This window comes from Lycium barbarum, chromosome 2, assembly GCF_019175385.1.
Source record: "Lycium barbarum isolate Lr01 chromosome 2, ASM1917538v2, whole genome shotgun sequence".
Classification (NCBI taxonomy): Eukaryota; Viridiplantae; Streptophyta; class Magnoliopsida; order Solanales; family Solanaceae; genus Lycium; species Lycium barbarum.
In genome coordinates, this window is record NC_083338.1 from 14081143 (window position 1) to 14104977 (window position 23835).

A 23835-nucleotide genomic window follows, 5' to 3' on the forward strand; every position below is an offset into this window, starting at 1 on the left:
GTAATTGTATTAATAGTACTGTAATGAAATTTTTATAATTGGTTTGGACGAAATTGGAATTAAGAAAATGCATGAAATGACGGTGGTTGAGAATAATATTTTGTGTGTATGTATAAAGAGGCTGTGGACTAGAGTTCTACCACATGATAATGATAATGAGTATACGAAGTGTGTTAAAAGTGATTCATGTTTAAATGAATTGAGACAAAGAAATTAATTATGTGTGTGATTGACCAAATGTTGGATTATTGCGAAGAGAATTCAATAAATTAATGGACAGATGAGTGGAAAACATTCTCCACGTGGCACTAGCTAAACTTGAGGATGAAATTAATTTTCTTACAATGGAATAATGAGTCATAACTTTTATTGGGAATGATGACGCATGGAAAGAGCTAACGTGATAAGATTGGTTTTTAGTATAGTTCTTGCAAATTACTTTTGGGAAAGTCTAAAAGGATTATAATAGACCATTTTGGGGTCCTACACGTACACAAGTAGTATTCATTCTTTGAATATTATTCATACATAGAAAAAAAAAATTGGAGCAGCAACGTGAGCTTCTTACAAGCAGCAACATATTTCACTCCTGGGAAGATTAGCAACGTTCCATGTTGTAAAAACAGCAGCGTATTTCCTCATTTCAAGGATAAGAAACTGTAATCTTTCGCTAGAGCAACATACGGATTGCGCTCCGCTTCGATCTCGTTATTTTACTTTGTCATGTTATTGAATCCGGACTTTCTTCAAAGGAAAGTAAAGTGGAAGAAGATCATTTCTTGGCATATAAGGTAAGATTTATTCTCTCCTAGATATATTTAGATTCATCCCGGTATAGCTAAATTGTTAGATAGGAACTACGAAATTAATTGAGGGAAATCGGGTAAGTTATTATTGTAGTGTGGGCTGATTTGAGGTATATTTTTGAGTTGTTTATGGGCTGGATTATAAAGATTTGATATGATTTCATTATTGTTGGTATTGTTGTGATAATCGGAGATTAATTGGAAGTTCGGGTTAGGCGAGTTATATAGGGGAAATGCTGCCCGATTTCCGTTAAGATCTTAACTAATCAGAATACTAATCAAGAAGTATGAACTAAGAAGTGATTCCCATAAGTGATTGGTTGTAAATTTATAAGTTTGGGAAGTCGTAATTTATTAACAATAGTGTTACTCTCAAATTAAATAGGCTAAAGGGCGACGAAGCAAGCTTGGTTACGGTTGATCTACGACAGGTATGTAAAGCTATCCCGATTCTTCTTTTGGCATGTCCTAGGTGTACTAGGGTCGGATTTGAGCCTCGGAAAGTACTCTGTTCATCGGAATCCGCATTTGAAAATATCCCTTTACCATTCAATGGAATTGAATCCTTTAAGGATATTTTGGTTGAAAACAAATTATGTAAACTTTTACAAATTGTCTAGAAAGTTATGGAATGTCCCTAGGACCTCTATAGGTGATTCCATAGGCATAATATACGTAATTCGAGCCCTTCGCTTCGGTTGTCCCAAGGTGGGCCACTATTTTCGATTTTACCCTTTTGTATCTATGATTTGTCTTCGAGCGGTTCTAAAGAAAATATTTTAACTACTCTTCTAACTACTAAATAAAAATTGTTTTAAATGCGCCCTTAAGTCTTATAAACTATTTTGGAACATGGAAACGATCGTAGAAAGGTTATTTCTCCGTAATCCATTATGACATCCGAAATACACTCACTATGATTCGATTCTGTCCGATTTCATTATTTCGATTTGTCATCCGATAGGTCTTATTGAGTCTCTGGAAATATATGACATTCGTTTGAATTATTTTGATAAGCCCCATAATGTATTTTGAAACATGAAAATGATTACAAAAAAAAGCTTATTTTGACATATGCTATTGGGATATCCGAAATGCATACACTATGATTACTGCTCCGCTTCTGTCATATGGTTTGTCATCTAAATTATGCTATCGAGTCTCTGTAAATGTGTTATATTTTATATTGCATTAGTTTCTCACTACTCCATTCGTGGATGCCTCAATGTTTCCTTCACTGAGCCCGGGCCAGGATATGTAATCAAGCGCATTCCCTTGCATTGTTCGCCATGCCTCGATGGTGAGGGGGCAGGTATACGTGTACATGGGTTGTGGAGTATGCTGTGCCATGTACATACATTTTGATATGATCTGATATGATATGGCCATCTGATATGCTATGCTATGTGCACACTCTGATATGATATGTTATGGAGATATTCCCTACTCCGGAGTATGATGTGTTGTGGCGCCAGTGTCGGGGTGGCGACCACGTTCTGTTTACTCAGTCCCGTAATGGGACTAGATATGACGTATGTCTTCTGCATGCACTGTTTATGTTTATGATCAGCATTCTGATATTCTGGATATTCCGTTCATTTTCTGTAGCTTCTGTCTCGGATATGACTTTATTTACTATGTTCTATGCTTTACATATTCAGTACAATTTCCGCACTGACCCCCTTTCTTCGGGGGCTGCGTTTCATGCCACGCAGGTACAGACGACCGTTTTGCTGATCCGCCCGCTTAGGATCCTATTCTGCTGTCTCGGAGTGCTCCTTTGTCCGAAGCCTATATTTTGGGTACAAACTTTTCTGTTGCATATATGTATGTTGTTCAGGGATACGACGGGGCCCTGTCCCGTCTTATGATTCTGATGTGTTCTGTAGAGGTCTGTAGACATACATGTGGGTTGTGTATATGTTTTGGGTTGCTATGTTCTATGATAGCCTTATCGGCTTCCGAGCGATTTGTCCGTTTGTCCACGATATTTAGTAAAGCCATTCGACTTCTGTATCAGTATATTCTGCTTATTTACTGGTTTGGGTTATTGGGTACGTACGGGTGTCCAGCACGGACACTAGTCGCGGCCTACGGGGTTGGGTCGTGACAAATTCGATACTCGTAAATCGACACACAACACGTACCTTGTTTTCCTGAACAACTTTTGTCTCCTACTTCCCATGTCTTTGAAATCTCATTTAGAACCATCAATTGTTATTTCTTACTTATCAAAACATCGTATACGTCGTTCCCTTCGTTAGTCTACTCACTACGTTAACGAAAAATTTCCGGGGTGTAACACCTATATTGGTTTTCACCCTCAGCAGGAGTTCCGACAGAGACACCAGCACCCTTAGATATGTATTATTATTTTTTTCGGAACAATTTTTCTATCATGTGTGGCCAATATAAATATTGGTGTTGTGTCCTTCTGAGGCACTATGCATCTTGGGACATTGTGACAGGATGATAGTGATCCAGTTACAGGGGAAATTCTGGTGAAATTTTTGTGGTATTCCTAAGAGCTTAACATTCAAGGACGAATGTTTATAAGGGGGAAGGAATGTTACATCCTGTAATTTCTATACATTGAGATTCGTTAGGTGTTAGTTATTCAACTGCAGACATCGGAGCACTTCCAGAAATTACTTAATTTTTAATTTACTCGAATGGACTGAGTCACTTAATAGATTAGTTTAAAACTTATGATGCACACATTGTTTTACTGTAAATGATCAAACTATTGGAATGAATCTAAAGGACTAAAATCTTCTTTGACCAAATCTTCGATTTAATTATCTTTTCAAAAGCTCCTTAAGATGGCTTGTGTATAGGGTGGGTAGTGGATAAGTTCTTCCTAGGATTCTTATTGCCTTTTGGCTAGTTGTCTTAATTAACATTCACCTTCATTTTTGTTCATAATAACCAATGACTATATTTAGATTATTGCCTTTTTTTCTTTAATTTCCCACTCGTTGGTTCGCTTTTGAGTTCCGACTAATTTAAATTTACACCGCATAAGACTCATTAAACAAGAAACGTTCCCTACCAGAAGTTGAGTTTAACTGATAACGCACAGCACCACCACCGGTTCTTCTTAGAATATTTCCCATCATCTGGTGAGAGCAATAACAAATGCAAACTATTATAACCACATCATTAGATTGAATCCCCTCTTTTCTTATCTGTTTTTGCATCTATGTTCAAATATTTACCACAGTATCATATGAACAAAGTTCATACCAGCTCTAATGTTCAGGCAATATATAAAACTAATTGAAGGCTCTGGGGAACAACTCATAAATGTCCTACCTAGAGAAAAATTTACAGAGGAATTGATGATGCATTACTCTCCCCGAATTAGTCTAGTAAAAAGATTCATACCAAATCGTTCTCTTCTTCTTCTTCTTCTTCGATTTTTTTTTATTTTTTTTTGGAGACATAATTCTTTGGAAATTAGAAGAGAATTAACAGAATAGCAGTCAGATAACCATTACATAGGTACACAAAAGGGCAATCCACTGAACTATATCACCATGAAAGAATACGTTTTTGTTTCCTCTTTGTTTACACCCACAACTTGATATAATTACACAAAAGGGCAATCAACAATAGAACATAAAGTATGATTTCTTAAACAACCAGTAGCAGACTAGGGAGGCGTGTAGGATAATGAACTAATATTCTTCCATTAGCAATCAACTTTGCACAGTACTGTCGAAGCATTCTACAAAATGATCTCCTTCTGGTTACTTGATGTATAAGATAACATGCACAAGAAACTGCAATTTAGTTCACCCGAGCAAACAAGAATACATACATATACACAAAAAGACACAGAAAAGAAGGGGTTATACGAGGCAAGTCCAGGATCATGCCCTCATGCAGGTAAGGCGAAACTTTTTTCTTCCCAGTTTGGAGGGTCCACAACCAAACACATATCGGATTTCTCAAAATCGGCAACCTACAAAAGGAAGGAAGCTTGCTTAACTAACAATCAAATGCTAAATTGGCATAAGTTCCATGAAATAGGTGCGGAACATAGAGTTGGATCAGTAAAAGCCTGTTACCTTCTGATTGCAGCTTGGACAATAATGATACTTATGCCAGAGGCAATCCATTGATGGACAGAGAAAGCATACTCCAAGCATAAATGGCATCATGCAACCAACAAAAGCCGCAGGACTGGGTTTTGATCTGAATGGAACACGCATTGGAGGAATTCAGAATTTCACCAGAAATAGATTATGAACAAACAAGTAGATGACACGTACTAAAAATAAGGCCAAAGTACGAAAGCCCATCAATTCAAAGCTGATGGAAGTTAAAGAGGCAAGTACATGTAGACTCTAGATAGACCTGACAGGAGAAGTTAAGCAAAGTAAGTTGTTGGAATTAAACATTGCTTCAGCCACAAAGGTAACTTTTTGTTTTATCATTGCCCCGAAGGCAAACTAAGAACATTAGTATGGATCCAGAAGGCACATACTGTGAATACTGACTCATGGATATCGCCTCAAACATTCACAAAAAAATAGAAGTCGGGAATTGCATATACAGGTTCAAATGTTGCCCAAGTCTAACAAAATTAACATTAGATTTCTAACTATCCTTTGTGTCATTCAGCCAAAGACCAAACAGGAAATACTCCTTGGGTAAATGATAATACCTACCCTCCTCAATGAGAGGTATGACCGTACGATTAATCTGGTAGGCCCACTGAAATACACTAGATTATAAAACAGTATAGCCCCTAAAGATGGACTGACTATCCGATGTCCTTAATCCCGTCTTCAACAATTTACTCAGAATTTGGTCCTCCACTAGGTCAGCGACTTCTTGTTGTCTTTGTTAAGAATCTATACGTACAAGGTAGGAGATACAATTAGTAATATTTAAATGCTCTCTCCCATATCCCTTTCCAGTGTCCTTCCCCTTTCAAGTTTAACCAACGCCAACTAGGAAGCTAATTGAAAATATTTTAGAATAGTAGTTCTTAATACCCAAGTTGATTGAAGATATTTGATTTTGACTTGTGTTGTATGCAAGATTGCAAGTTATTAATTAGCAACTACTGCACTACCGGGAAGGAATACAGGACTTAGGAAGATATTTAGGCTGCCATGTTTTGGGTGCGAGGGCCATCGCATATTTATGCTATTGAGTAAAGAGAGTAGACCAGCCTAGGCATAAAATGGAGGAAGATAGAGAGTAACTATGTAACATTAGCACCAGGAACTTCTATGAACTCAATAATATCACTTATAGCTAGCTGCCAGTGATATGCAACTGCTAGGCCAATTTAGCTGAATCAACCCACGGCTGCAACACATATACATACATATGCACAACATATTAATTTTATATATAAATGTATGTACTACTATCTATCTCTGCTCCTTGTACATTGAACTTGGTCAATTGCACAGTCCATGAAAATGTTCATGCTAAAGCATGTGCCAGACTGTCATATGGGTAGTCTACCTTTTGTAATTTGTAAGTTTGGGCTTCTAACTATCGGATCTGATGGACTTTGGCTATGCAATATGGGGCCTGTCACTATAATGTCCAGCCACTGAGATTGGAAAATGGAAATCAGTTTTCTTTTTCCCTTTTAACTGGCATTTCTGTAATCTTAGAATTGCTACTTTGGTAGACAAGCTTTTTGAGAAAGGTAAGCTATTCTGGTAGATAATTCATTAATTTGCACTTAGCAGAGAGAAACGTCAACGTCTCTGTCTAAGGTGCACATGCAGTGAAAATCAACATGTCTCGGTAAGTATTGCAACTGTCTGTTTCTTTTGGCATCCTTTTATTCCTTTCCTTTTTTTAAATAATGCTGGTGTTAGGGCCAGCTTGAGCGCACCTCCACCAACACAAATACCAGTGACTCTGTCCAGACTTTAGCATCTTCAAGACACAAGAAACCCTTTTATTTTGGGTAACGATAATCGCCATTAGCCAATTAAGGGATCTGGAGAAGAATAATTGTGTTTTGCTTCGGAGGCAAAGAAAAAAGGGGCTGACTGCTTACTAATTGTCCTCGAATTTGGAAGAATTTCAGAATCTCTTATTTGTGCTTAACATCATAAGTGGATGAAGCTTTCATGTAAATACCTATCTAAAGTATCAGTGATACACTTAACTCAGGAATAAAATAGACCATAAACCAAGTTCAGAAATGGATTCCGATGCTCGAACTTTGGAGGTAATGATCAACTATTTACTCAAATACTGCCATATCTCATACAAAGGACTTGATAAAGCCATGTGACCAACTACATAAAAATGGTCTAGCTGTAGTCACATCAAGTGCAAGAGTAATACTAATGAATCTGCAATACATAGTCACAAGGGAAAGAAGATAGGCCCCTGAGGCATTACTAAAATCTCACACCTGTTACCTCTATTGATATTAATGAAGTTGGGATAGAGACTGTGTTCGCTGAAGGATCCAAAAGGGCGGAAGACAGAACTGCATCACTTTGTTAGAAACTATAATCCAGATATAAGCTATAGAATGAAAAGTGATTGTTAACTTTTCCATGGTTCCAACAAGATTTATCTACATATGGAATAAAGTAACCGAACGTTTTTGCATGCCCCATAACCCATGCATAAAACTATTGCACTCTGCGTTAGTTAAACGCAGCAAGTATGCAAAGGGGTATGCTCTTCCAAACTTCTTCCAACTTCCTGATTCTTTCTCACCCAACTAAAACTGATCATGCTATTAGCCACCAGAAAGACAGAAAGGTATTTATATATTTTTCCACTCTTTTTCTAGGTTTGGGAGGTTAAACTTTTTGTTGACCCAAACTTGTATTGGACTTTGGTGTAGTTGTTGGGAGGTTTATCTTTTTCTTGCTACAACAATAAGCTGGTAAACATCCTTAAAGCAGAAGTCAAATTGGAAGCATAACAAGTAGAGAATATTGCAGCTTAACTAAACCATCAACAGAAGTATGGAACCTGCTAAGTTTTAACAGGTAAGTCAGAAATGCTATATCAGTTTTTCTACAGGTAAACTGCCAAGCTAATCCATAAACACTCTGTATACCACTTTGATGTTTCATTCGTGCAGGAATGTGATTCTTATTGTAAGTGCTAGAAATATAAATAGCCCTCATTAGGATAGTAGACTTCCACAAAAGTTCATTCCAATTCTTAAAGGATCCGCTGAATAAACAATACTATAACTATCACTACTAGTACTACTTAAGCAAATCCCTATGTGATTTCTTTTTATTAGCCTATGTTTGGTGATTCCCTACCTTTCAAGGTGGGGGTTAGGTCTGCGTACACTCTACCCTCCCCAGACCTCACATGGTGGGATTATACTGGGCTTGTTGTTGTTGTAGCCTAAGTTTGGTGATTGGAGTCACCGTACTTGCACCGGTGGGAAGATGTAGGTGCCAGATTAAATAGTTTAAGTGCATGCAAACTGTTCGAGACAACACCATTGTACACACACACACACACAAAAAAAAAAAAAAAGGAAACTACCTTACTACTACTAAAAGTCTAAAATTCTATCTCGAACTATAACAATCAGACAATAAAAAAACTCAAACCCAGAATAGAGTGATTCAACTACATTTTTATATTTTAGTTTGGTCGGCTATAAGCATCCTTAATATCCATTCCGCTCCATCCGGAATATTGATAAATTCACTCATAAAGGTAAGGTAAATTAGCTTCAGTGAGAACTCATCACCAAACGATCAACCGTAAATACAGCAACAAAGTTGCATACAAGTTGAAAACAAACAAAAGAAAGATTCCACTTTTACTCCCTCAGTTACTGTCAAATTGTAATATTGGTCTTTCTAATATCAATTAAGCATCCTAATGTGCAGATTCAGTACTAATGCCCACATATACAACAACAACCCAGTGAAATCCCACATCGTGGGGTCTGGGGAGGGTAGAGTGTACGCAGACCTTACTCCTACCAAGGTAGGACGGCTGTTTCCGAAAGACCCTCGGCTCAATAAAAGCATAAAAAGAAGTCAGATAAGGTTAAGAGATTCAAAGCGATACGAAATGAAATAATGCAAGCGACACAGATAACACAGGGTAATCAAAGCACAGGAAATAAGAGATAATAGCAGAAATCTGAGCACAAGAAATTATATTGCGCTAATGCGACTACTAATAAGAACGGAAAACGAGACTATCTACTAGCCTTCTACCCTAATTTGGGTCCTCCAAACCCTCCTATCTAAGGTCATGTCCTCGGTAAGCTGTAATTGTGCCATGTCGTGTCTAATTACTTCTCCCCAATACTTCTTCGGCCTACCCCTACCTCGTCTGAAACCATCCATGGCCAACCTCTCACACCTCCGCATTGGGGCATCTGTGTCTCTCCTCTTCACATGCCCAAACCATCTCAATCTCGCTTCTCGCATCTTGTCTTCCACCGAGGCCACCCCCACCTTATCCCGAATATGTAAACGACAATTAAAATAAGAATTTACCAATAACAGAGAACAAAAGTTGCAAATTGCAATTATCCCAAAAAAATCAACAAAAACAACATACCAAGTGTAATCCCACAAGTGGGGTATGGGGAGGGTAGAGCGTACGCAGACCTTACCCCTACCTCGTGGAGGTAGAGAGGCTGTTTCCGAAAGATCCTTGGCTCAAGTGCAGCAAATCAAAGTAGTTATGGAAAAAGAGATACGGCAGTGACGAAATCATGATAACTAATAAGAGAAGCAGTACAGAGCATTCAGAAAAAGGAACAGTAACAACAGCAAACTAGTGTGATAACCGAAACACAATAAACAATAATAGTAACAGATATCAAAAGCAAATTATCCCAAAAAAATTAAAAAGAGGGAAAAAGGAGAAGGAAGAGAAGAATTACTTGACGAGGGTGAGACCGGTGTTACCACAGTGAAGGCAATTGAAAGGAGCAGGGGTATCTCTGTAAATAGTTTGCTGAATCGGTATTCCTTTCGGATCTCCATAAATAACATTTGATGGAACCATACCTGAAAGAAAATACTTTATTCATAAACTCATAAATCTCTTAAATGCTCTCTACAATGTCCATTCTGTGAAAGTAGCTAGCAACACCCCTATTTATAATACTCCCTCTGTTCCGTCTCAATTTATGTGATACTTTTTGCTTCTCGGGATTCAAACTACATGAACTTTGACCGATATTTTAATATGTATTTTTTCACCAAATATATGAGAAAAGTTGCAACTTATACTCCCTCTATTAAAATTTATGTAAACCTATTTCCTTATCAGTCCGTGCCAAAAAGAATGACCCCTTTCTACATTTGGAGACAATATACCTTTATGCAATGATTTATAGTCACACAAAATATATGTAACTCATTTAACATCACAAATTTAAAAAAATTCTCTTCTTTTTTAAATTCCGTGTACATTCAAATAGGTTCACACAAGGAAACAGCCGCCCTACCTTTCAAGGTGGGGGTTAGGTCTGCGTACACTCTACCCTCCCCAGACCCCACATTGTGGGATTCTACTAGGCTTCTTGTTGTTGTTTTTGTTGTTGTACATTCAAATAGGTTCACACAAATTGAAATAGAGAGCAATACTTTTCATGCAGTTATCAAATATATAAATTAAAAATCTTAAAATATTAAATTAATCTAATCCAATTTAGCTTCAAAATTTAGTCAAAATTGACTCTCAAAAAAGCAAAAAGTATTAAGTAAATTGGGAGACAGGAAGTAGTACCAAAAACTACTTTAACTCAAAACATGAAAACCTATATATAAATACTAGACATGAATTAAATTATCAAATTCTAATCAATTTTGAGATCATACAACTTTGAATTATTTTATTCCAACAACAATACCTGCTTGATAAGGGTTTTCACCGACATAGTATTGCTGCTGGTGTATTTGCTGCGGCACAGGTGGAGCCTGGTGGTATGCCGGATTGTAAGGTATTCCGACAGCCGGTTCCTCGTACTTCGACATCTCCGATGAATACAATTCCGATTTGATTTGGTTTGGGTTTGAATTTTCTTGCGTACCACGCGTTTGTAGAATTCTATATGGCTTTATAAGGGCAAAAGTTTGGTTTCTACAAAAATATTGGCTTTGAATTGTCGAGTATATAACTTTGACATTCTCTACGTGGCGCTTTATTATTTGTTGACAGGGGAGAATTGATGTGCCCCACTGTTGATATTGTTTATTTCGGACTAATTACATATGTTTATACTAAACACTCATGTAATAGGTGCACTCCCTATATTTTAAACCTAAATACTTACGCACCTCACACTATGAAAATCCTATATTACTTCAGTGTTTTAAAAGGTGCGGCGTAAGGCGGAGTGTTTTTTATATGTCTCAGCGAGACGTAAGGCGTAAGCTTATGGATATTTAAATTTTAGTATTTCATAAAATAATATAATTATAATAAATATTTTAAAATAAATAAAATTACATTAAAAAATAAAAAAAAACCTATAAATAAATGAAATATATATATATATATATATATATATATATATATCTATCTGATAGCATTATTTTCCTCTCAAGAACTTTCTTTGTATTTCTTTTCCCTTTTTTCTCAATTTCATTCATTGTCTCTTAAGATAATTTAAAATATTTTAAACATAAAATTCAAATAATTTATTTTATTACAAAAGTCGAATCGGACGTGATTGAACAAACATTATAGTAACAATTTCTATAATGTGATGATGGAATTCGGATTTGTTTTGGTTTATTATCTTGCGTCCCACGCGTTTGTAGAATTGTAGTTTAATAGGGGCAAAAGTTTGGTTTCTAGAAAAATATTGACTTTGAATTGTCGAGTATATAACTTTTGACAATATCTACGTGGCACTTTGTTATTTGTTGACTGGGAATTTGTGGAGACCACTGACCTTTGTTTTTATTTTTTTGGTGGGCCAAAATAGCCCTCAACTATGGAAAATATATAAGTTTTGCTCTGTGTTTGAATTTGGTTTTAAATTTGCCCTTAAAATTGGTGAATTGGTAAATTAGCTCAGGTTAGCCCCTTAACCATGAGAAATAGGATAAATTTACCTCCGTTTAAATTTAATCTCAAATATGTCCTTATCTTTGAAGAACTTGCTAAATTTTATTCATCAAAACTAACGGACCTTCAATATCTTTATTTTACTTATTTAGAATATATTTTACTATTGAAATAAATCCTTAATTATTTTTTGTAAAATTTTATTTATCAAAGATATTATACATCTAATTTCACATCAGATTTCTGTCTTTTCCCATAAAAAAATTACTATCTTGAAGTTTAACAACAACTAAATGGAACACAAATTTCAAAAATTCAAACATTTTGATGGGAAGATAATAACCTTCAAGAATCCACAACTAAATTGAAATTCTTAAATACGTGAGAAATAATTAAAAATAAATGAAGTAATTGGAAAGAGTTGTATGTACACTTAGCAAAGAATTTTGATCTTGATGAAGAAATTACTTATGTCATGCCAAAAAGAAAAACATCAATATAATATCAATTTTAATTCTGATGAACTTAATTTATGCATATGGTCAGAATTACGTAGATAACGAAGTATCGATCTTCAAGAAATTGAAAAAGAAAAGACTTATTATTCATTCGTTTAGCAAAAAAAAAAATGTTGAAAAAATATTTTCTATCCTTTTGATGTGTTAAGAAGAATTTGTTTTTGTACGTATTCTTTTTTCTTTTCCTTTATTTTCTCTTTTTGTTCTTCCTTTTATCATTTTAGAAAACTGAAGTTAAAAAATCATTGACCCTAAATTAAGATGGTTGATTGCAAAAAGTGAATTTTATTAATTTTGAAAGGTAAATTTGAGCAAGTTCCTATCAAGTACTTAGGTCTGCCTTTATCACCTTAATAAAGGAGAAGCTAGATTGTCATATGCTTGTGGAGAAGATCACTCAGAGAGTTAAGAGCTACATATTCTAAACACCTATTCTATGCAGGCAGGCTGCAAATTATCAATGTAGTATTATTCTCCATACATAGTTTCTGGGGAACAATGTTTATGCTGTCTTAGAGTATTTTGACGGATGTGGACAGGATTTGTAGAGAATTCACGTGGGAAGTGATACGCTCAAATTTAGACTTTTAATAGCGTAAAGCGGACGATGTCAAATATAGTAACCCAATGAGGTTGGGGTCTAATCCCACAGAGAATATGGTGTGAAAAGTTTACTAAACAAGTATTATACTAATTTTGCGGTCCTGGTGTATTCCGAAAAAGGGTTTTATAGTTGTTTTGGTTTGTGGACTAATTTAAAGTGATTAGAAATTTAAAGTTATAAATATATGGGTAAAAAGAACCAAGGTTGTGTCCCCGTCAGATAAAATGTATGATCATGGGTATTGATCTTGATATACTTCTAATGGATCGTTTGTATGGATGCACTTAACCTCTATGTGAATCTGAATTATTTCCCAATAAGAAAAGATTATTTCTTTCTACGCTTTTTCCAAAGATGAGAAAGTATGCATGAAGAATGGTTAATTATGCCAAGTAAATTCCTCTTATTTCTAAGTGAATTTATTAAACAAGGTTTAAAGCCTTGAGTTCTTGTTATTTGTTCTGACCTAACCCTAGCTATTTTTTCAAATAAACTAAAGTTTATGGCGTTAGCTAATGTTTGCAACCACTAACTATATGATGAAAACGAAGAACAAATAAACCCTAACAATCCATTATGCGTATATCTTTCACTATCCCCAATCACAACACACTCATCCTTGGGTTCACAACCTTAGTAAAGATATTTAGCTACTCATGGCAACAAGAAAACAATAAAAGATTGAAGATTGCATAATTGAATTTTGTATTGAACTTACGGATAAAACTTGAAAGTAACGAATGTAATTTGCCTGTAAAATCTTCAAAAGTAATAACAATTCAAAAGTAATTACTACAAGTCTAAAATTCCAGATGTCCAAAAAATAAAACCTAAACAGGTATTTATACAAGTTAAACTCGAAATAATCAATCCCAATCCTGTTCCAGCTCAGTTTGCACTTTGATGAGTCGTCGTTGCACTTCGACGGTTGTTCACATGTTCGACGAGCATGACGGCGATCTGATGACATATTTTCACTTTGCAGGACTTCCATCGTCGAAGCACTTCGACGGACCATCGATCATGTCGACGGTGCAAGTCGATGATCTGATGATTTTGTCAATTTGCAGGAACTTATCGATAAGGCAACTCGACGGACCGTCGAGCATTTTGACGGTCTGTCCTTAATGCATATCAGAACAGATCACTTGTTTTCCTCGTTTTTCGCTTACCGAGCATTCTAATTTCGAAATACCTACACAACAGACAAAACACATCAAACTAACACAAACTTGCTCAAAAACAAGTAAAACTTAGAGTTAAAAAGCATTAGATGTGCCATAATTTAACGGCACATTAGGGAGGCACAGAGGGAAAAAGGAAAATTTCACTAGTGTCCTGGAAAGTAGTCTGTTTTCCAAGAAACTTAGGGGACTAAATGTTAAGGGAAGCAAGGACTGGAACGTTGCCTCTATTGGGAAGTTATTATGGCAACTTATCCAAGGAATTATTGTGGGTGAGGCAGGTGTATGAAATTTATATGAAGAATGAAACTAATATATGGGCGCATATACCTCATTTGGATTGTAGCTGGTACTGGAAGACATTAAATTCCCTTAAGAGTACTGATGCAAGGGTGGTATTATCAGGTAGATACCTGCTTACAGAAAATGATGAGTACTCTAGCACAAAAAGTTATTTGGCTATTTTTGGTGACCAAACTAGAATGAGAGTAGCTGATTTGGTGTAGAGCAGAGTGGCTCAACCAAAACAAAGATTTATTTTGACAGTTCAAAGTAGATTGCTTACAAAGGAAAGAATGATCAAGATAAACATATCAGTGGATGATTTAATGTGTTGTCTATGTGATACCCAAGCAATGGGGACTAATGCTCATCTATTTGGAAGTTGCAACTGGATTAGAAAGGTCAAGCAGGAGATGTCACTATGTACTAATGTTAATCTGCAAGGTGGAGACATAAAACAGATCCTGCTCAACATTAAATTAAAAATAAAAATAAAAACACTAGAGACAGTTTGAGAAGAACTTATGACTGAATGGGGAGCAATATTATATCACACCTGTAGGGCCCGAAATTGAAAAAATTTCAAAAGAGTAATTATACATACAAGCAAGGTTGTTACACGTGTCAAAAGGGAAATAGAAGAAAGGGTAGACTTACTAAAATCTTCAACACATGCCGGTAGATGTAAAGGATTAGTGCAACAGATACAATGTGTTTAGTTGGTGTTTTCTGTTTTCTGAGGCCTATTCCCTGAGATGGATATTGAGGTGATGTTAGTTTGTAATTTGTTTTTGTTGATTGTTAATATTCATACAATTAAAAAAAAGGGGGTATAATTGTCACGACCCGACCCGAGGGCCGCGACGGGCACCCGGTACTAACCCACTCGAGCACCTCTTACATACTTTCACATTTACATCTAGGTGAGCCACATAGCTAAATCAGACTTTTATTCCTCATTCATACTATTTCTATTGGGCAACAATACATTTATATCATCATCACAACTATGCCCACAACAATGTACATAAGCCGACAAGGCTAACAAAATGATATCCAAAATATAAGCCGATAAGGCCAAACACATCTACCCATATACACATGTCTACGAGCCTCTAAGGAGAGTATGTCATATCATATAGGCGAGACAGGACCCCGCTATGCCCATGAATATGCACACAAAAGAATAAATACCAAAAGCTGTAGCTCCGAATGAAATGGAGCTCCGCAATGTAGTCCCTGAGTAATAAAGCTATGGATCAAGTCTGTCTCCCTGGGCACCTGCGGGCATGACGCAGCGTCCACAAATAAAAGGACGACAGTACGAAGAATGTACTAAGTATGTAAAGCATGATCAACATCATTATGAAAGCATAATAGACAACATAAGAAATAGCATAGGATGGGAGATAGTAGTATCATCGTCATAAACACTTACTTGCTTTTCATAGGGACTTTCCATTTCTAATGCGTGATTGTGTACATACATCCATATCCGTATCCGTATTCATATTCGTACTCATTTACATTCGTATCCATTTTCGTATTCATAGCATATTCGTATTTATACTCATATTTATATCGTATACATATCCATATAATGTACATAGCATACCCGACCATGAAGGTTCAGTGTTTCGCATACCCGGCCATGGCAAGGCTCGGTGAGTATACATACCTGGCCCTACCAAGGCTCAGGGTTATCCGTACCCAACTGCAGTGGTGCGCGCGCAATATATATATATTCTACCCGGCCATATAAGTTTGGGGTTTCATAATAGTCATACATAGACACATATACATAAAATCTCATAAACATCTTTAGCATCATTACTATCGTCGTTCATTACATCTATCCTTAGAGGATTACTCATCATATAAGGAATTTAGTACAATTGTAACATATCGAGAAACATAAGCTTAGTAGCTTTTGAAGATAGCATCATTTGGAGGACATCATAGGCTCATAGAAGATTAGATATTTGGCCAAAGAACCATGTCTTATGAAAGAAGGGTTAGCCTTACATACCTTTCCGTTCAACTATTCTATCACTTGCACGTTCTCCTTCAATGCTCACGTTTCTACCTTCATTAGAGTTATACTATCATTAGAAAATCGATAGCTTAGCATATATGACTAAAGCTAAAGAAAATTGGACATCATCTCCTTTATTTATACGACTTCCTCCATATCATATATCAACTCCCAAACATCAATAATAACATTCACAATATCATAACAATACTCTTTATTCACATACATTATCCTTACTTCTCAATTCACTTCCAATCATCCATATCCATGGTCATAGCACACGATTACATTCATTCATATACAATGTCTATCCCATGTTCTTAACATCATTTATAACATAACCATAATCACAACACATCAAGAATCATGACTCAATCCAAGCTATTACTCAAAAATGACACTATTCCCACATTCATGACCCATTTTCTATATCCTTCTACAATCCAAGTGTTTCAACTTCTCAATACCTTAAACAACATGGAAATACCATAAAACTTACCTTAAATGGTGTAGGAATGAACCTTGGGTGGAAACACTTCACTTGAGCAAAACCCTAGCTTCACCTTCACTTGGATTCCTTGTCTTGGATGAACTTTAATAGGTTTCTTACACTTGATTCTCTTGGTTTGATGAAGTTGTTCACTAATATCCCTTGAATTCTTGTGGGAGAAGTGTAGAGAAATTTTCTAGAGAGAAGAGGAGTGAAGGGGAAATGAAATGAAATAAACTTGGACCCCTTATTAATAATACAAAATCTGTCCCGCTTGGATTTCACGGACCAACATACGGTCCGTATAAATTATACTGACCGTATGTTTGGTCGTACTTTTGGTCCAGTGAGGGGTGCTAATCTGGGCTGATTATACGGCCAAACATACGGCCAGTATAATTTATACGGCCAGTATGTTGGGCCGTATAATGCCCAGTCCTTCCGAACTCATTCTCGTCGACTCGTTTGATCTCCAATCCTTATGGAACCTTCTTGACACTTGTTTATCACCTCATTAATGATCTGAGGGACATTATAACTCTTCTCCAAAGCATCATTAAATCATCATTAACTTGTTACTCGTAAATCCTTTCCGATACATATCGTATGCCTTGCCTTCTCTTGGCAAACTTTCTCTCCCTACCTCGAATGTCTTTGAAATCTTAATTAGGGTCATCAAATGTCATTCCTTACTTATTGAAATACCATATACTTCGTGCTCTTCGTTAGTCTATTCACTGTGCATCAACGGAAAATTTTCCAAGGTGTAACAATAATTGAGACCAAATTCATATGAAGGATATATTTGTTTTATTTTCCACAGTTAAGAGGCAAATCTGAATCATTCTACAATGCTAAAGACATATTTAGTGACGAAATCAACTGGAGGGTAAAATTTTTCTATTTTCCATAGTTGAGGGATATTTTTGGTCTTTTAAAAAAAATTAACCTTATTTTCAATAAAGGGAGTTAGGCAGTACTTTCTTTCTACTTTCGTTGTAAAAGTTGTTTATCTCTAATATTTGACAATTACAAACTCGGGCCAATTAATTAAGGGTGACAAAAAAGTCTCAAAATTGAGTTGGGGTAACTCTAGTTTTTTTTTTATTGAGTAGGGTTGATAAACTTTGGATTAGTGATTAGGGAGTTTTGACTTGCCCCAAAGTTATATTTTTAACACTTTGACCTCAAGCTTTCTTTTTTACACTTTGACCCCAAGTTTTGTTTTTAACACTTTGACCCAACCCATATAAACCATAAAATACCCCCTGCCCCCCACGCCTCCACTTCCTCCCGCCCCACCCCCCTTTCTGCCCCACCCCCCCACCTCGCCCCCAGCCCCCCACCTCGCCCCCGCCCTTACCCCCCACTCCCACAAAAAAAAAAGTTTTTTTAAAAAAGATTTTGAAAAGTTTTTTTTTTGTTTTGTTTTTTTGTACCACCCACCGCCTCGCCCAACCACCCCCCACCATCCCAAAAAAAATTAATTTTATTTTAAAAAAAAAATTGAAAATTTTTTGTTTTTGTTTTTTTTTTTTTTTTTGCACCACCACCTCCCCCAAACCCCACCAAAAAAAATATTTTTTTTAAAAAGATTTTGAAAAGTTTTTTTTTATTTATTTTTTTGCACCACCCCCCACCACTCCCTACCCTCCCAAAAAAATTGCACCAATACCGCCCCCACCCCCAAAAAAAAAAATCTTAAGAAAAAATTTGTTTTCTTTGGTTTCTTACTCCACCCACTCACCCAAAAAAAAATGTTTTAAAAAGATGTTTTGAAAAGTTTTTGTTTTTTGCACCACCCACCCAAAAAACAAATCTTGAAAAGAAGTTTTGAATTAAAGATACGTCCTCCATATGTTGATCCTAGCAAACCCGGAAGAAGGCGGACAAAGAGGAGGCGTGGAATTGGGAAATCATTGCGAAGGAGGAAATGCTCCTTATGCAAAACAGCCGTCACAAAAAACAACATGTCCAAGCCGAAATGCTCCATAGTTGTTAATTGCACTATGTTGTAATAATAGTTTTTTTTAACTTTATGACATTTTAATGTTGTTCTTTTTTAGAATGATAATTTATGTTCTTGGTATTTGTGAACTTGGTTTATATGATATGTTGATCGTGTTCAAATCACAAATGTGTGTATTCTTGTTAATAAATTGTTGAACAGTTTTCAACAAGCAATGAATCTGTTGCAACAGCTCTGTAACTTGTTGGGTTTTATCCAACAAGTAACAAGACTTGTTGCAACAACTAGTATCTTGTTGGGTTTTATCTAACTGCTAAAAGATTTCCAACAAGTAAGCAATAAGTTGCAACAACTGACAGTTCTTGTTGCAGCAACTAAGTTACATGTTGGGGTTTTTCCAACAAGTGGAGTGACTTGTTGCAGAAACTGGGTAACTTGTTGTGTTTATCCAACAAGAGTAAGGACCTGTTCAACAACTATATCACTTTCTGCAACAGATACTACAATTGTTGCAACAGATACTACACTTGCTGCAATAGATATTACAGTTGTTGCAACAGATGCTACTTGATTCACCCATATTTAGTGTTCAACAAAGGGAATCAATGATATTTAGTGATAAACAAAGGAAATCAATGATATGTAGTGATCAATATATAATACTTAATCAATTTGATGGTATTTTGAGTCAGGAAAGATGATCTACTAAGTCCGTATGCACTGTGAACTACTTGATTCACCCATATTTAGTGATAAACAAAGGAAATCAACGATATTTAGTGATCAATGTATAATACTTAATTAATTTGATGTACTTTGGGTCACGAAAGATGATCTACTAAGTCAGTATGCACTAAATCGCGTGACCATTAGAGTGAATTGATGTGAACTACTTGATGCACCCATATTTAATGATAAACAAAGGAAATCAACGATATTTAGTGATCAATGTATAATACTTAATCAATTTGATGTATTTTGAGTCAGGAAAGATGATTTACTAAGTCAGTATACACTAAATCGAGTGATAATTAGAGTGAATTGATGTGAACTACTTGATTCACCCATATTTAGTGATAAACAAAGGAAATCAACGATATTTAGTGATCAATATATAATACTTAATCAATTTGATGTATTTTGAGTCAGGAGAGATGATCTACTAAGTCAGTATGCACTAAATCGAGTGATCATTAGAGTGATTTGATGCGAACTACTTGATTCACCCATATTTAGTGTTAAACAAAGGAAATAAATGGTATTTAGTGATGAATATGTATATCTACTAATATCCTTATGGATTAGATAGTAATTTCATGGACTAGATGGGCAATTCTAAGTGTATTCTTCCTAAATCGAGTGATCATTAGAGTGATTTGATGTGAAGTACTTAATTCAACCATATTTAGTGATAAAAAATGAATTCAATGTTATTCAGTATAAACAAGGGAGTTCAATGTGATCAATATCGTGAATATGTTGCAACAATGGAGGAGTTGTTGCAACATATGAGATATCTCCTGCAACATATGAGTAAGTTGTTGCAACTTATGAGATATCTGCTGCAACATATGAGTAAGTTGTTGCAACATATGAGATACCTGCTGCAACATATGAGTAAGTTGTTGCAATAATTCAAACAAGGTGAATAATCTGTTGCACAACTACGCAACTTGCTTAAACATCTAATCCATCTATTGAAACAGATTAGTAACTTGTTACAACTTCTTCAACAAATGTATGATCTGTTGCAACAATTAACTCATCTGTTGCGACATATTTTTTAGTTTTTGCAATAATTTAAGCAATTGTTTGATTTTTTCCAACAAGGTAAGTAATTTGTTGCAACAACTAAGCAACTTGTTTAAAAAGATTAGTAACTTGTTGAAACAAATTAGTAACTTGTTGCAACTTCTTCAACAACTGTATGCATCTGTTGCAACAATTAGTAAGCAAAATAAATAAGTTCATAAACAGAAATTGTTCAACAGCCACCTTGGCTCCAAATACCACAACTAATCAAAATAAATAAGTTCATAAACATCATTCACAAATAATATAAAGGACAAAAATAAAACATAAATTGTTAAACAACCACCTTGGCTCCAAATACCACAACTTAAGTAATAATTTGTTCAGCAATTGCCTTCTCGGGTGTAGCAGATTTCCTTAATCTACTCCATCTCCTTCATTTCCATCATTAGTTTCTTCATCTTCTAGTTCTTCTTCACTTTCTTCATTTGTATCTACTGCTTCTTGGCTATGTTCTTCATCTCTTTCTGAGGATTGATTGTCAGTTTGGCTATCAATTTGACTATATCTTTCCTCAACATTTGCTGATTCATAAATAGATTCTCTACTTGTTGTAACAAGTGTAGAACTTGTTGCACTACACTTATTGCAATAACTACAAATCTGTTGGATATCTTCTACAAACAGAACTAAATAACTGAAGTTATGTCCAACAGATTTGTAGTTGTTGCAACAGATTGTCTACTTGTTGCAATAAGTGTAGAACTTGTTGCAACAACTACAAATCTGTAAGATATCTTCTACAAACAAAACCAACTAACTGAAGGTATGTCCAACAGATTTGTAGTTGTTGCAACAGATTGTCTACTTGTTACAACAAGCATAGAGCTTGTTGCAACAACTACAAATATGTTGGATATCTTCTACAAACAGAATCAGAACAAAAAAAACTATTTGTTGGATATATTTTCCTAAACCCTGAATCATACCAGGACAACAACAGAAAAACCATCTATTTTACTACAAGCACACAATAACAACAACCTAGATTTTATCCAACCTTTTCCTAAACCCAAAAAAAAAAATCAAAACTTCCTTTCAAGTTTTTTTTTTTTTTTTAGAGTGAGTGGGGGGAGCAAAAAACCAAAAATAAAAACTTTTCATTTTTTTTTTTAAAAACAATTTTTTTTTTGGGGGGGGGGGGGGGGGTCGGTGGGGGAAGAAAGAAACCCAAAAAAAATTCAAAACTTATTTTCAAGAAAAATCATTTTTTTGGGTGGGGGGGGGGGGGGGAGGGGGTGACGTGTGGGAAGAGGAGGAGTGGGGGTTGTTAAAAAAAAATTGGAGAGGGGGGGGGGGGGGGGGGGGGGGGTTGGGAGGAGGAGGAGGGGGTGAAAAAACAAATAAAGAAAATCAAAACTTAAAAAAAAAAACATTTTTTTTAACAACCCCCACTCCTCCTCTTCCCACAGGGGGTGACGTGTGGGAAGAGGAGGAGTGGGGGTTGTTAAAAAAAATTTGAGAGGGGGGGGGGGGGGTTGGGAGGAGGAGGAGGGGGTGAAAAAACAAATAAAGAAAATCAAAACTTAAAAAAAAAACATTTTTTTTGGTGGGGCAAGGGCGGGGGAGGGGTGGGAGGAGGAGGAGGGGGTGGCTGGTGAAAAAGAAAATAAAAAAATTAAAACTTTTAAAAGGGCGGGGGAGTAGGAGGAGGGGGGCGCCTGGTGAAAAAGCAAATGAAAATATCAAAACTTAAAAAAAAAATAGGTGGGGGTGTGGGGCGGGGATAGGGCTGGGAGAAGGAGAAGGGGGGTTGGTGGGTGTTTTGGAATTAAGTTGGGGTCTTTATATATTTTGTAAAAGATTAAGAAGTTTTAAAAATTATAATTCAGACCATTTTAACTTAATCACATTTTTAAGACAAGTTTGACCTTGCCTGATCAAACTTGTCACCATTTCTAATTAGTGAACTTGGAAGTCACCTTTAGTTTATTTTTCCTACAAACTCTCTCTAAATTCGACCTCTCTTCTCATGTGGTGCTAATGCAGCCTCCACCATGGCTATGTCGGACGGCCAAGCTAAGGATGTTTGGCTTCAGATAATGATGATAATCTTTTATATGACAACTCTTAACAACCCAATTTTCTCTCTCTCTCCCCCCCCCCCCCCCCCCCAAAAGCTTACAAATATAGTGATCTGGAACTAAGCTAACATGTTATATGAAGGGGCAATTCGCACGAATGCCCCTATCTTGGGGTGGTCTTTAATTTTTGTCCTTCGGCACCTTAAGTAATAAAAAAGTGATCGAAAATATCTCTGATATCGAAAAAAAACAAAAAAGAAATTCGGATTCATGACCTAATTTCGCAAGGCAAGGTTTCATAGAAACTATGCATATTTGGGCAAAGTTACATAGAAATTATGCTTTGTCCGGCATAAGTTGTGTAGTAACTAATTCGTTCGGAATAACTTCATTTCTACAGAATTTATGTCAGACAAGGCATAGTTTATATGTAACTTTACCCGAATAAGCATAGTTTGTATAAACTTATGCCGAACGAATTAGTTACTACACGACTTATGCCAGATAACTTAATTTCTACAAAACTATGCTGGACAAGGCATAGTTTCTATGTAACTTTGCCCGAATAGGTACAGTTTCAATGAAACCTTGCCTTGCGAAATTATTTTTTGTACTCTGCTGGGGATTGAACCCAGAATCTCTGATTTCATAGACCAATGAATAAGGGTACTTCGGCCTACAGATTTTCATTAAATAAGAAGCATGAGCGAAAATTAAACACCAGCGATTTGAAGGACAAAAATTAAAGACGAATCCATATGAAGGAAAATCTGCGCAAAAAATTGTAACTGAAGTCTAAAATAAGGAAATTACAAGCGGGCTGAGCCCAATAGAAATAAATGAGGGGCAATTCGCAGAATTGCCCTTTTTTGGGGTGGTATTTAAATTTTGCCCCTCATATTTATGGTCTTTAAATTTTGCCCTTCGGCTAAAACCCATAGGTTCCGGGTTCGAACCCCCGCTCAGTCAAAAATTTTAAAAAAATTTGCAAAGCAGAGTTTAAATTTCAGACTTTGCCTTGAAGCATATATACGTTTTTTTTTTAAACTTTTCAAGGTAAACTTTTAGTAATGCCTTAACTAAAAGTGTGTCCCATAA

The 23835-nt window shown here is 35.9% G+C and overlaps 1 protein-coding gene and 1 long non-coding RNA gene across 3 annotated transcripts; both read right to left on the minus strand.

Moving 5' to 3' along the window:
• Nucleotides 1–4309: 4309 nt before the first annotated feature.
• On the minus strand, nucleotides 4310–10891 carry LOC132626227 (GSH-induced LITAF domain protein). Of its 2 annotated transcripts, XM_060341030.1 has the most exons (5): nucleotides 10657–10891; nucleotides 9682–9808; nucleotides 4880–5006; nucleotides 4667–4773; nucleotides 4310–4561 (listed from the first exon to the last, which is right to left on the minus strand). In XM_060341030.1, exons 1-4 carry the CDS (start codon nucleotides 10778–10780, stop codon nucleotides 4690–4692), a joined length of 462 nt encoding a protein of 153 aa, XP_060197013.1. In that variant the 5' UTR covers nucleotides 10781–10891; the 3' UTR covers nucleotides 4310–4561; nucleotides 4667–4689. The 2 variants fall into 2 exon arrangements, with proteins under 2 accessions (XP_060197013.1, XP_060197012.1); XM_060341029.1 differs by having other exon boundaries at nucleotides 4310–4773.
• Nucleotides 10892–13629: 2738 nt separating this feature from the next.
• LOC132629344 (uncharacterized) lies at nucleotides 13630–15061 on the minus strand. Its single transcript, XR_009578195.1, has 2 exons — nucleotides 14456–15061; nucleotides 13630–14136 (listed from the first exon to the last, which is right to left on the minus strand). It is a non-coding gene; the product is annotated as an uncharacterized LOC132629344 (long non-coding RNA).
• Nucleotides 15062–23835: the final 8774 nt, after the last annotated feature.